This window comes from Heterocephalus glaber, unplaced genomic scaffold (genome assembly GCF_053883595.1).
Source record: "Heterocephalus glaber isolate CG9 unplaced genomic scaffold, H.glaber_assembly_v1.0 deba00000281, whole genome shotgun sequence".
Taxonomy (NCBI): Eukaryota; Metazoa; Chordata; class Mammalia; order Rodentia; family Bathyergidae; genus Heterocephalus; species Heterocephalus glaber.
In genome coordinates, this window is record NW_028258139.1 from 1,027,432 (window position 1) to 1,040,795 (window position 13,364).

The 13,364-nt window shown below is 38.8% G+C and overlaps 1 protein-coding gene across 3 annotated transcripts in view; it reads right to left on the bottom strand.

Annotated features, from left to right (window-relative positions):
* Rp1 (RP1 axonemal microtubule associated) overlaps positions 1-13,364 on the bottom strand; it is a 226,275-nt gene that overhangs the window by 80,393 nt on the left and 132,518 nt on the right. For all 3 annotated transcript variants that reach the window (XM_087185399.1, XM_087185401.1, XM_087185394.1), the window contains exons 15-16: positions 12,392-12,568; positions 9,709-9,921 (exon numbers count right to left, since the gene is read on the bottom strand). In XM_087185399.1, the coding sequence (XP_087041525.1) occupies positions 9,709-9,921; positions 12,392-12,568 (390 nt within the window). The remainder of the gene's footprint in view (positions 1-9,708; positions 9,922-12,391; positions 12,569-13,364) is intronic.

The window sequence follows — 13,364 nt, forward strand, 5'->3', positions numbered from 1 at the left end:
ACTGGTAAAGGTGCTGCCAGGCTGCACCATTCCCCAGTGTTTGTATTAGACTTGATGTGGTGAGTGGCAGGTATATACAGAGTCTGACACAGGAGTTCAGTCTCTGTAGTGCTCCTTTGCTTCTTCCTTCCCTAAGGTTACTTGGAATGCTTTCATAATGGCTGCTCCCTAGAGGAGCAGGGGCCTGGAGCGGTGTGAACCAGCCATACTGTTTCCCCCTCCAACAATACAATTATTAGGTTTGATCTACTTTATGATATAAAACCCTCCTCTACTACAGGGTACCTGTGACTTCAGTGAGTCCTCTCTGAGCACCTCTGATGAGACTTTTCCTCTAGTCAGCCATGTTGGACCAGGATCCATAGCCATTTCAAATACTGAAATACTTCCATAGGGAACGGTGAATAGGTGTAGACTGAGCTGATGCTCTCATTGTCCCAGTGTGGTAAGGTTTCGAGGGGTCACAGCAAAATGTCAGGGTGGGGAGCAGTGGCTAGGTCCTAGCAGGAAAAATGAGGCCCTCACAGCCAACCAATGATTCATCCCCATCGTAGGCCCCCAAGGCTCCTTGCTCTTCCCCAAAGTCACACTCTGAGAGTTGAAATGTACTGAAGTGGTTATTAAATGTAGTAGTTTGAGTATCGCCTGGATATGTATGGACCTGTTATTTCTGGCTTGCACTTTTACACAGCTCCACCCACTAATCTCTTTTCTATTCAGATCCTGCTTCATATATGTGTTGCCTTTGAATACTTTAGACTAATGACATAACTCTCTGGACAACACACATGCAACCAAGATGTGATGTGTTCATCTCCAAAAGTCCTAGAGAATCTCTTTCTTATACCTGTAATTCTTATTTTAAAGTTGTATGCCATATCCCAGGTAATCAAAGCTTTTGTGTTCTTTTACCTTTATCAACAGATCTCACTGAGTTCTCCACTTTGGTCACCTTCATTCAAAAGCAAACAAAACAGATGCTTCTGCTTTTTTAAATTGTAAAATAAATTTAAAAGTTAAACTTCGTTTGAAACTCCAAGGCATAATTGCATGTCTCATCTCCAAAATATTCAGGAAATCCTGAACCTACCATTTCATCATGAGAAGGCCATCAGGGAATGGAAAGACAGAGGGCTCCCAGCACTGACACAACCACAATATAGACTGGAGTTTTCTTCCATTTACTTATTTCAGACCCAATCATTCACATGACAAGCTGTCAGGGCTGTTTCTCAGAATACTGCTAAAGGAGAAAACTTAGTTTTTATATTTGAAATTATTGTCTCTCATCTATATTGACCCTGATCTTCTCATAGAAATCAATCCAGTTTCTCCATCCTACTATCCTCAGTCCTCCAAAACAAGGGCTTAGGGAATAGGCCAAAGTGGTTAAAGTCTCAGCTCTGACTCCAGTTAGGGGATTTCAGCAAATTATTTAACCAGGCTTACACTTGACTTCTACATGTGAAGAATGACCATGCCAATAGTTCCTCTGTAATAGAACAACATTCCTTATTTTCCATCCACCTTCCCATGCTCACCAGCTTCTTTCAAATTAACACATAGGAATTTTTCCAATTTCTCACTCTGATCAGATAATGCTGACTCACTCATAGCTAAAAAGAAGTGGAAGGAAGGAGAGAAGGAAGAAAAAAGATGACAGCAACAACATGAGTTTTTAGTATAAGATAAAAAGATTCTGCTCTAAACTTACAGAGGAAGTTTACTTAGAAACAAGTTAAGGCTAAGAAAAAAAAGACAGAATGGGCACAGAGACTTAAAAGGAAGGAATTAGAGAACCAAGAAAATCATCATCTGTGATGGTTAATTTTGGTTGTCAACTTCACTTGACTGTTTTAAGAGATGCCTAGAAATTTGGTAAAGCACACTTCTGAGTGTGTCTGTGAGAGTGTTTTCAGAGAATCCTCGTGTGTGGTCAGCAACCTTGAATGCACCTTGAATGCAGAAGGTACCATCTAATAAATTGAGGGACAGGATGGACCAAAAAAGCTGAACAATGGAAAGATTCATATTCACTCATGCTCAACATTTCTCTCAAGTGTGTATAGTTTTTCTACTGGTATTACCTGTGGACCTCAGACTCCAAGTACTTCAGCATTTGAATATGAACTGGAAAATCAGCAGATCTCCACAGGGCTTCCAGACCTTTGCCCTTAAAATGACCTCTCTCTTATTCTGAGGTTCCTAGCTTCCTGGACTGAACAGCTACTGGTTCCCCTGACTCACTAGCCTATAGTACTGTAGATGGCCACGTGAGACTATTCAGCTTCTTATCATGTAAACCAATCCAGTAAGTCTCTTCTTAAAATTATATGTATAATCTATTGGTTCTGTCTCTCTGAAAAATCTTAATACATCAACCAACTTGAGAATGAGGTGCCTGATGGAACATGAATAATCACTGAACTGTCCCTCTGGTTGCCATCCAGAAAAACCACAAATTTTCAATGTTGACCCATCTCCCGGTTTGAAGCTATACTTATCTATATCCCCAGAAACACTCACCAACACATGTATCACTTGGGCACTATCTCAAGGAAGAGAAAGGTTTGTACAGAAAGGATGATAATGATATAAAGGGAAAGCTACTTTCTGATGCTTCTTCTAATGAGGTGACTGAGCATCAGATGAAATCATATGCTTAGTTAGCCTGGACTTCAATAATGTTACCTATTTTTATCCCAATTAGTGTACTAGCTTAAACATCATTAAAGACACTCTGTCTCTTAAGCTTGGCTTCTTCTGTAAAATGGTGATATAACTGACTTCACTACGCTCTTAAAAGTCAATAGGGATGAGAACTAACTATGTATGTGCTCATGTACTTTTTCCACTTTGCACTGTTAGCATTAGTGCTGCTCACTAGAAATAGACACCCTAGTCTACCACGAAGTCAGGGACCCAGAGGTCCAAGAAAGGTCTCGGGTCACCCTCTCCCTACCACCACAATCCCATATAGCCAGATGTCATACTGTTAACAGGACAAGGAAGAACCTCTGACTTTATCTAAAAAAACAATTTTAAACTGCTTCAAATAAGAAAACATAGAGAGATCACTAATATAAAGGTTAAATTTTATATAAGCATTTAAATTTCATATAAGCAATCTTATATTCTCCCCTAGAATTAAGAATATGTAAAAGATCTTATCTTAGTTGCCTTTCAATATCTTCAGTATGCTCAAGATGTTAAAGAAGGACTCCTAACGAATAAAATTTATAATTGTTTCCTGAGTCAAGGTATACTTTTCAGAAGTACATTTTAGGCTCCTTCTGCCAATATTTTGCTTGTTCTCTCACCACTCTTTACAAATGCTCACGTTCTGAGCCCACTGCAGACAGGCAGGTTTGCGCACACCCTACCGAGGTCCCGAGCACAACGGAACATGCCGAATCAGCCCGCTGCAGACAGGCAGGTCTGCGCACACACTACAGAGCTCCCAAGTCATGCTGAACAGGCAGAATCAGCCTGCGTCCCGACGACAATCCACTGGAACTCCCCCCTCCACCCCACTCCTCTGAACAGCCACCTGGTTCCACACTGCAAAGACGCAGAGGCCACTGGACCACCAGACCACAGTACTGAGTCCCGCTGCTCCCAGCCCAGAGGTAGGTGCTTCTGAGCCACTGTCCCACTGCTCCTGGTCCAGAGGAAGGGGTTTCCCAGGCACCATCCCTCCCGCTGCTCCCAGCCCAGAGAAAAGGGCTTATGGGCCACCTTCTGTCCCTTGCTCATGGCACAGAGGAAGGGGTTTCCAGGCCACCATCCCTCCCACTGCTCCCAGCTCAGAGGTAGGGGCTTCTGAGCCACCATCCAACTGCTCCTGGACCAGAGGAAGGGGCTTCCCAGCTAACATCCCTCCCGATGCTCCCAGCCCACAGAAAAGGGCTTTTGGGTCACCATCACTACCGCTGCTCCTGGCCCCTGTTCCACCTCTCCCAACTCAGAGGAGGTAATCCGTACAGATGCCAACAGCCACCCTCCCAAGTCTAAATGAGAAAACATGTAAATAAGTCTCAAAACCAGACTTCCAGATCACCTACAGCAACCACAAAGGGAAATGAGATGGAACACTCTGATGCTCAACCACCTGGACCACTGAACTGGCAATGAAAGGGGATCTGGAAAAAATGAAATCAGAAATAATTTCTCAGATAACAGGAGAAATTGTGCCCCTAGTGCAAGACATGATTAATAAATCTAGAGAGGAGCTCAGGAACATGATGGAATCCCAACATAAGAAACAAATGGAATCCATAAAACAGATGCAAATAGATTTCCAGGACATGAAAAACTCCATGGAAAATCTACACAGCAGAATGAGCCAATGTGAAGACAGAATTCCAGATATAGAAGATAAGATTGCAATTAGTGACCAGGAAAAGAAAAATTGCTTCAAAATTATAAGGGAACATGAGAAATCAATCCAGCAGCTGCTAGATGATGCAAAGAAGAATAACATAAGACTGACTGGAGTCAATGAAGAAACAGAAGAGAGTGCAGAGGACATAAAAAAATCTCTTCACAGAAATAATGGCAGAAAACTTCCCAAGCAGGGAAAAGAGCTTGACATACAGATAAGTGAGGCATATAGGACTCCAAATACCCCTGATCAAAAAAAAATTTACACATAGGCATATAACTGTTAAGGTTCCAGAAACACAATAGAAGAACAAAGTTCTACAAGCAGTTAGAGAAAAGAAACAAATCACATACAAAGGAAAGCCCATCAGAATCACAGCAGACTTCTCAACACAAACCATCAAGGCAAGAAGAGCTGGGAGTGACATATTCCATGCCCTAAAAGAAAACAGCCTCCAACCCAGATTGATGTACCCTGCAAAACTATCTTTCAAAATTGATGGAGAAATAAGGTACTTTCATGACAAAGAGCACCTTAGGAACTTTGTGAATACCAAACCAGCACTCCAAAGAATTTTACACAATATCCTAGGAACAGACATTCAGGATCACAACTCCAGGAAGCAAAGAAGAATGAACCCATCAGGCATGACAAGAAATCAAATGGAAAGGGGGAGAACCCAACAAAAACAAAAAGTCATGGCAATGACAAGTCAATATGTTTCAGTTATAACCATCAATGTTAATGGTCTCAATTCACCAATCAAAAGAAATAGACTGGCAGAATGGGTCAAGAAGCAAAATCCAACAATATGCTGCATACAAGAAACACACTTAATTCAAAAGGAAACTCATAGACTGAAAGTTAAAGGGTGGAAAACAATACTCCATGTGACAGGAACCCGAAAAAAAGCAGGAGTAGCAATCCTCTTTGCAGATCAAGTAGATTTCAAACCAACACTGATTAACAGAGATGAAGAAGGCCACTACATCCTCGTAAAGGGAACAATCCAAGAGGAAGAGATGACAATCATAAATATCTATGCAACAAACACTAGTGCACCCAACTATATACAACAAATATTAACTGACATGAAAAGTCATATATGCACTAATACAATTGTAGTGGGGGACCTCAACACCCCACTGTCACAAATAGATAGATCAATTAGACTAAAAATAAGTAATGAAATACTAGAACTCAATGGAACTCTTGAACAAATGAACTTAACAGATGTTTACAGAGTCTTCCACCCCCACAAAATCAGAATACACATTCTTCTCAGCTGCACATGGGTCATTCTCCAAAATAGACCCCATACTCACACATAGAACATGTTTAAGTAAGTGCAAAGGAATTGAAGTTATCCCGTGTATATTATCAGACCATAGTCCAATGAAATTGGAGATCCATAGTAAAAGAAACAAAAAATTTCGTAAACATGTGGAAACTGAACAACACACTTCTGAATAACCAATGGGTCACAGAGGAAATTAAAGAAGAAATCAGACAGTTCCTTCAATTAAATGACAATGACAATACAACACATCGGAATCTATGGGACACAATGAAAGCAGTCTTACAAGGGAAATTCATAGCAGTGAATACGCATATTAGGAAAACAGAACGAGCCCAATTAAACAAACTGATGCTGAACCTCAAGCTTCTATAAAAAGAAGAGCAGGACAACCTCAGAGCTCATACAAGGAAGGAAATTATAAAGATCAGAGGAGAAATCAAGGCAGTGGAGACTAAGAGAATGATACAAAAACTCAATGAAGCCAAGAGTTGGTTCTTCGAAAGAATCAACAAAATTGACAAACCTTTAGCCAACCTTGTCAGAAAAAGGAAAGAAAAGGCCCAAATCCATGGAATTAGGAATGAAAAGGGTGAAATTACAACAGACCCAGCAGAAATCCAGAGGATCATCAATACCTACTTCCAGAACCTATACACCAATAAGATGGACAACACAGAAAAAATGGACAGATTCCTAGATACATATGAATTACCAAAGTTGAACGAAGAAGACCTTAAAATTCTGAACAACCCAATATCAACCAATGAAATCAAAAATGTAATTAAGAACTTATCACCTAAGAAAAGTCTGGGCCCTGATGGTTTCACTGCTGAATTCGAAAAGACATTTAGAGAGGAACTGCTGCCACTACTGTTTCAACTCTTCAATGACATTGAAAGGGAAGCAATACTCCCAAATTCATTCCTGGAAGCAAGCAGCACCTTGATCCCCAAAGCAGAGAAAGACCCAAGTGAAAAGGAGAACTATAGGCCAATCTCACTAATGAACATAGATGCAAAAATCCTTAATAAGATACTGTCAAATAGAATGCAGAAGATCATCAAGAAGATCATACACCCTGATCAAGTGGGATTCATCCCAGGGATGCAAGGATGGTTCAATATATGCCAATCAATGAATATAATACACTCTATCAATAGAGCCAAGGACAAAAACCATATGATTATCTCCATAGACACAGAAAAAGCATTTGACAAAATCCAACATGCATTTATGATAAAAACTCTACAAAAAATTGGAATAGATGGTCTCTACCTCAAACTGATAGAAGCCATCTATGAAAAACCAACAGCCAATATCACACTAAATGGTCAAAAACTGAAATCCTTCACAATAAAATCAGGAACAAGACAAGGATGTCTACTATCACCAATATTGTTCAATATAGTTCTGGAAACATTAGCCATGGCAGTTAGGCAAGGGAAGGAAATAAAAGGAATAAAGATAGGAAATGGAGAAGTCAAATTGTCATTATTTGCAGATGACATGATACTCTATATAGAAGACCCCAAGAACTCCACCAAAAGTCTTCTAGACTTAATAACCAAATTCAGTCAAGTAGCTGGTTACAAGGTCAACACACAAAAATCAATAGCTTTCCTCTACACAAATGACAGACTCACTGAGAGAGAAATAGCACAAATAATTCCTTTCACAATAGCATCCAAAAAACTGAAATACCTAGGAATCAACCTAAGAAAAGAAATCAAAGACCTCTTCTCTAAAAACTATGGCACTCTGAAAAGAGAGATTGAAGATGATATCAGAAAATGGGCAGACATCCCCTGCTCCTGGGTAGGAAGGATTAATATAGTGAAAATGGCCATACTTCCAAAACTGCTATATAGATTTAATGCAATTCCAATGGAGATCCCAGGAGCATACTTCATGGACCTTGAGAAAAAAATCCAGAAATTCATTTGGAACAAGAAGAGACCCAGAATAGCAAAAGCAATTCTAGGTAACAGAGACATGGCAGGGGGTATCACAATCCCCAACCTGTAACTATACTACAAAGCTACTGTGATTAAAAACAGCATGGTACTGGCAAAGAAACAGACCTGAGGACCAGTGGAACAGATTAGAAGATGCAGAAACAACACCAGACACACTCAGCCATCTCATCTTTGATAAAGGAGCCAAACACCCTCACTGGAGGAAAGATAGCCTCTTTAATAAATGGTGCTGGAAAAATTGGGCTTCAACTTGCCAAAGATTAAAACTAGACCTATATCTCTCACCATACACTAAACTAAAATCAAAATGGACTAAAGATCTAAATATTAAAATAGAAACTCTGAACCAGTTGGAACAGAGGTTAGGTAGAACCCTTGAAGACATGACTGTAAGAAAAGATTTTATGAACAAAACCTCAGTTGCCGGGGAACTAGCACAAACAATCAACAAGTGACATCTCTTCTTATTAAAAGGCTTCTGCACAGCAAGAGAAACCACCAGCAGTGTGAAGAGACAACCCACAATGTGGGAAAAAATCCTCACCTGTTCTTCCTCAGACAAAGGTCTACTATCTCAAATCTATAAAGAACTTAAAAAGATCAGACCTCCCAAATTTAAAGACACAATCTGAAAATGGGCATCTGAAATGAACAGACATTTCTCAGACAAAGAATTAGAAATAGCAAATAAATACATGAAAAAATGCTCAACATCACTGGTCATTCGAGAGATGCAAATGAAAACAACGCTGAGATTTCACCTCACTCCAGAAAGAATGGCTGCAATCATGAAATCAACCAATAACAAATGCTGGTGGGGCTGTGGGGAAAGAGGAACCCTGCTCCACTGCTGGTGGGAGTGTAGACTGGTGCAAGCACTGTGGAAATCAGTATGGAGATACCTCAAAGAACTAGGACTGGAAGTCCCATTTGACCTTGCTATTACACTGCTGGGGATCTTTCCAAAAGAATTAAAAGAATCATACCACCGTGATATATGTGCACCCATGTTCATAACAGCACAGTTTTTGATAGCTAAAACTTGGAAACAGCCCAAATGCCCATCAACTGGAGACTGGATCAAGAAAATGTGTTTTTTTAATAAAATGGAGTACTACTCAGCCATAAAAAATGAGAAATTAGAGACATTTATAGCTAAGTGGATGCACATTGAGGCAATACTCTTAAGTGAAATAAATAGGATACACATGTGTAAATACCGAATAGTTTCTCTGGTGTGAGAAACTGAAAGTGTAAATAAGGACTAAATGTATAATGGGTAATGTGAAATAGGAAGAAAAGGGGCAAAGGGGAAGGAAGTGGGAGGGCTAGGGGAAAGGATAGAAGGGAATGGGATTAATATGAGAAAATGGAAAGCTAGGAACAAAATCTTTGTAAATAGGGAGGAATGGAGAGGTTGAAGGGAGGGCTGGGCAAGGATGAAAAATAAGAACCAAGACAGATTATGTAAAGGTGCAAATTTCCAATGATGAATGTCATTATATTGTCTACCTAAAATGTACCAATGATTAGAATGAATAATGGATAATGCAAAATAGGAAGAAAAGGTCCAAAGGGGTAGGGGTAGTGGGAGGGGCAGGGGAAAGTAAAGAAGGGAAAGGAAAAATGATGAGAAATAAAAAAATGGAAATCAAGTCTTTGTAAATAGGGAAGGGTGGAGGGGGTGAAGGGAGGGCTAGGAATGGGGAAAAAATAAGAACCAAGATGCATTATGTAAAGGTACAATTCCCAATGAGAAATGTAATTGTGTTGTATACCTACAATGTACCAATAAAAGAATTTAATAAAGTTAAAAATAAAAAAAGAAGTACGTTTTAGAGGGTCAGGATCCTTTATTTACCAGGCACATGGCACATTCCCAACTTACTAAAAACACCAGTTATGGGAGACTACCACATATAACATCCAATTCCAGAATGTTTGTAGGTAAAACTTAGAATCAAAACACTCATAAAAGTGCAGTTTTTATGTCTATTACTGGCAAATATCTTAAACATTTGTTGAGAGAAATAAAAGTATATGCTTACTGCTCCATCACACTGGCCATCCTTAATCCTTAGGTACATCCGTGCATTTTTCACACTTTCAAACATGCAAATCCCAGAGCTGATTTTATGTACTTTCCAGTAAGATTTTTCAGACTGGTTTCCTGATCCAGTGCAGGTCCCATCAGGCTGTAGACACAGGGCCTGACACAGGCTCGTAGCAAGTAGAACCACAGCACTGTTGTGGAACACTCCCTCCAAAGCAATAAACAACAGAAAGGCAGTAAGTTAAAAAGCACACATTCTGTTAACAAGATGGCTGGAGAGTACCCAAATTATGGAATGCAACCCATGGACTTGAATTAAATGTAGGCACATAGAATTTAATGAGAAGAGAAGCAAACAACCAAGATATATAGCAGTAAATCCTATGCAATCATTAAGAGAACAATATAAAAAGCTCTTGAAAATTAACTAAAAATACATTAACACTATAAAAAATGGATAAAAGGCAAACATACAAATCACAGAAGGTACAAATTCAATTGGTGTATAAACATAAGGAAAGGTTATCCATTCCTAGCAATGAATAAAAGCTTAAATTAGATGTTTATTCTCCTAGGCAGTTGTCTAAGATTTCCTCTTTTAGACACACATTCAACACTGAGGTTAGTAAGATAAGTTTTTCTCCTACAGTGCTGCAAGGTATTGGGAATAAAGAACTTAACCTTACCCAGAGAAATCTGGCCTTTGCCTCACCTTCTAAAAAATAATCTCTAAGCCCCTAGAGTTGACATCCCTGATAGGAGTATGTTTGTTCTGCTAGTGGCTTTGGACTAGCCAGATTAAGCCAATGTGACTTAAAGTAGGGGCTTTTGGTTATAAGTTATCAATTAAGCTAAGGGCCTGGAGACTGAAATAAGCCCCAAAGACTCTATGTGTTGGAACTGCAGTAAATGATACCAATCTTAGGTGACCTTCCCTGCTTGACAATACTTCCTCTGTATCATGCCATATCAATGCTGAGAAAGTAATTCTGCTTTGACTCCATGAGGAGAAGGCAACTAGAAGTTCCACATCTGCTGCTTTTCCTAGGCTCTCCCCTATGTGTCTCTTCAAGTAGCAAATTTGGATCTGTATTCTTTCACCGTAATAAACCATAACTATGAGTATAAAGACTTTCAATGATTCTTTGAGTATTTCTAGTGACCAAGCCTTGATAGTGATCTCAAGAACCTCCAAACTCTCCAGTTGATGTCAGAAGTGAAGTAGTAGAATGGGCTCTAACTTCGTGATTGACTTAAATTTCACAGGAATAAAAATTGATACATTTTGGAAAAAAGTTTGATAGTGTTTCTAGAATCTTAAAAGTTCTGTATTCTAACCCTTAAATTCAATTTCTAATTTTCTAAGCTAAGAAAATAATAAAAGATACAAATATTAATGTTAAATTTTATATTACAATACCATGAACCCAAGGTGTAAAATGAAAACAGAAAAATGTTTAATAATTTAAAAATACAAATACACAGATATATAAAACACAGATATATTAAATAATATGCCATATGTTAAATTTTTGTTGTTTTTAGAAAGATAATAATATTAGGGAGGGGGCCGGTATTTAGCTCAGTGGTGCTGCCACCTACCTGCCTTGCAAGTGCAAGGTTTTGAGTTCCATCCCCAGTACCAAGAAAAAAAAAAGGAAGTATTTATTATATAACAAGTATAGTAAATTTTAAAAAGACAGTAAGAGTATGGTTTGAAACATGATCTACCATTTAATAACTATTCTGTAGTAGCCAAGATTCATATATTCAGAGTCTCTCTCTCTCTCTTCTCTCTCTCTCTCTCTCTCTCTCTCTCTCTCTCTCTCTCTCTCTCTCTCTCTCTCGACATTGAACCTAAGGCCTTCACATGAAGCTACATCCCCAGCCCTTTTTAAATTTTTTTTTATTTTTTATTTTGAGACAGATTCTAACTCACTAAATTGTCCGGGCTAAGCTCAAACTTACGATCTTTCTCAGCCTCCCAGAGTGCTCAGAGTACACATATGCACCACCACACCCAGCTCACTAAGACTCGGAATATCACTGAAAATCTTTCCTTCACCTTTAAAGCACAGAGATTCTTCAGTAATTTGTCTTATACATGGTAAAACTCTCAGTAAAATGTCTATAAATTGGAACTCTCAAAAATTATAGTTATACTAACATGATAATATTATTTTAAGACAAATCCATAAACACATGCTATAATGAAAGAGACAAAAGCATTAGGAAATGACTACACATGGTTAATAACCACAGGATACAAATCCCAATTGTTAGAAAAGTTCAGTCTATTCATGTCAACACCCAAATGCAAGATTCTCTAATTTTCTTTTTTCTTTCGGTACCAGGGATCAAACTCAGGACCTTGCACTTGCAAGACAGGTGCGGCACCACTGAGCTAAATCCCCAGCCCTCTAATTTTTAAATTAAGAATCTCCACATCCAAAATTTTAACTTCCAACTTTAAATAGATACAGGACATTAAATCCATCACAGTTGCATTGCTGCTAAAGCTTTTCAAAGTCTGGGTAAACATAATGGTAATAGGCATCCATGCCACCTAGTGGAAGAAGATCTGATTACTACAATATGATTCAATTCAAATTTTTCCTCAACAAAGCAAAAGAAATTTATTTAAAAATATATACTCAGATGATGAAATTCCATTTTACCTTGACAAAAATTACAAATTCTTTTGAAAGGTCTGCATAGCCTGCTGATGACTCATCAGCTATTCTGCCATGACGATTAAAGCTCACTATGTGACCAGGAACCAGTACTGACTCAAGAAGTGCAGAGCGGCTGGGCTGATAAAGCACCCGAAACTCAGTGGGGGCTCCACCACCAGCCTAAAAGAAAACATTAAAAAAGAAAAGAGAGCTCTAACTCTGAATTAGCAAAAGAACACAATAAAATTTAAAATATCCTGATATTATTTGTATAGTATATGCAGGTCTACTCCATGCTATACAAGCCTTGTATTATTTATACACTCTCACGCTTTTGTTATTCAGTTGCTTTTATTCCCCAGCCTTATTGTCAGTGAACTGCTCCAAGGACTTTCTTCTCTATTTCTTAGAATCCATGACAAAGTGTTGCATAGAAAAAATAACTCCAGTGGCAGGATAATTTTTAAAAACATGAATGTGTATTTTATTGTTTTCAATTTAATCATTTTAGTTCTCCTAACTGAAGACTATTTGAGACTGAAAACTGAAATTAACAAAAGCCCTACCTCATTCCTAGGCTTTGTTTCCAAAAGACTAAAAGGAATTGTGAAGATTCTTCTCCAGGGAGATGTTTCGGGTTCAGGGCAGTGTTGGAGGACCTGCCCCATTTCCCATCAGTGCCTCAAGTGGGCAGTAGGGCTCACTGGTACTCCCTGAGTGGCCAGACCTATGACCCTAGGTCTACCTATTTCAGCAAAGTTCAACTGCTCAAGGATTGCAGAGAAGTAACAGAGCTCTTTGCCTTTAAGAAATCATCTGATGCTTCATGAATCCATCACAATGGCCGGTGGGGACCAAAACCCTAAAGGCTGACTCTAGATATTTGAGAACTCATACCAGGTGAAATTTTGTGTGAAACATGGTAAATATCTTAATAACTAAGATGAAATCTTCCAAAAACCTAGTAGGATAAGGG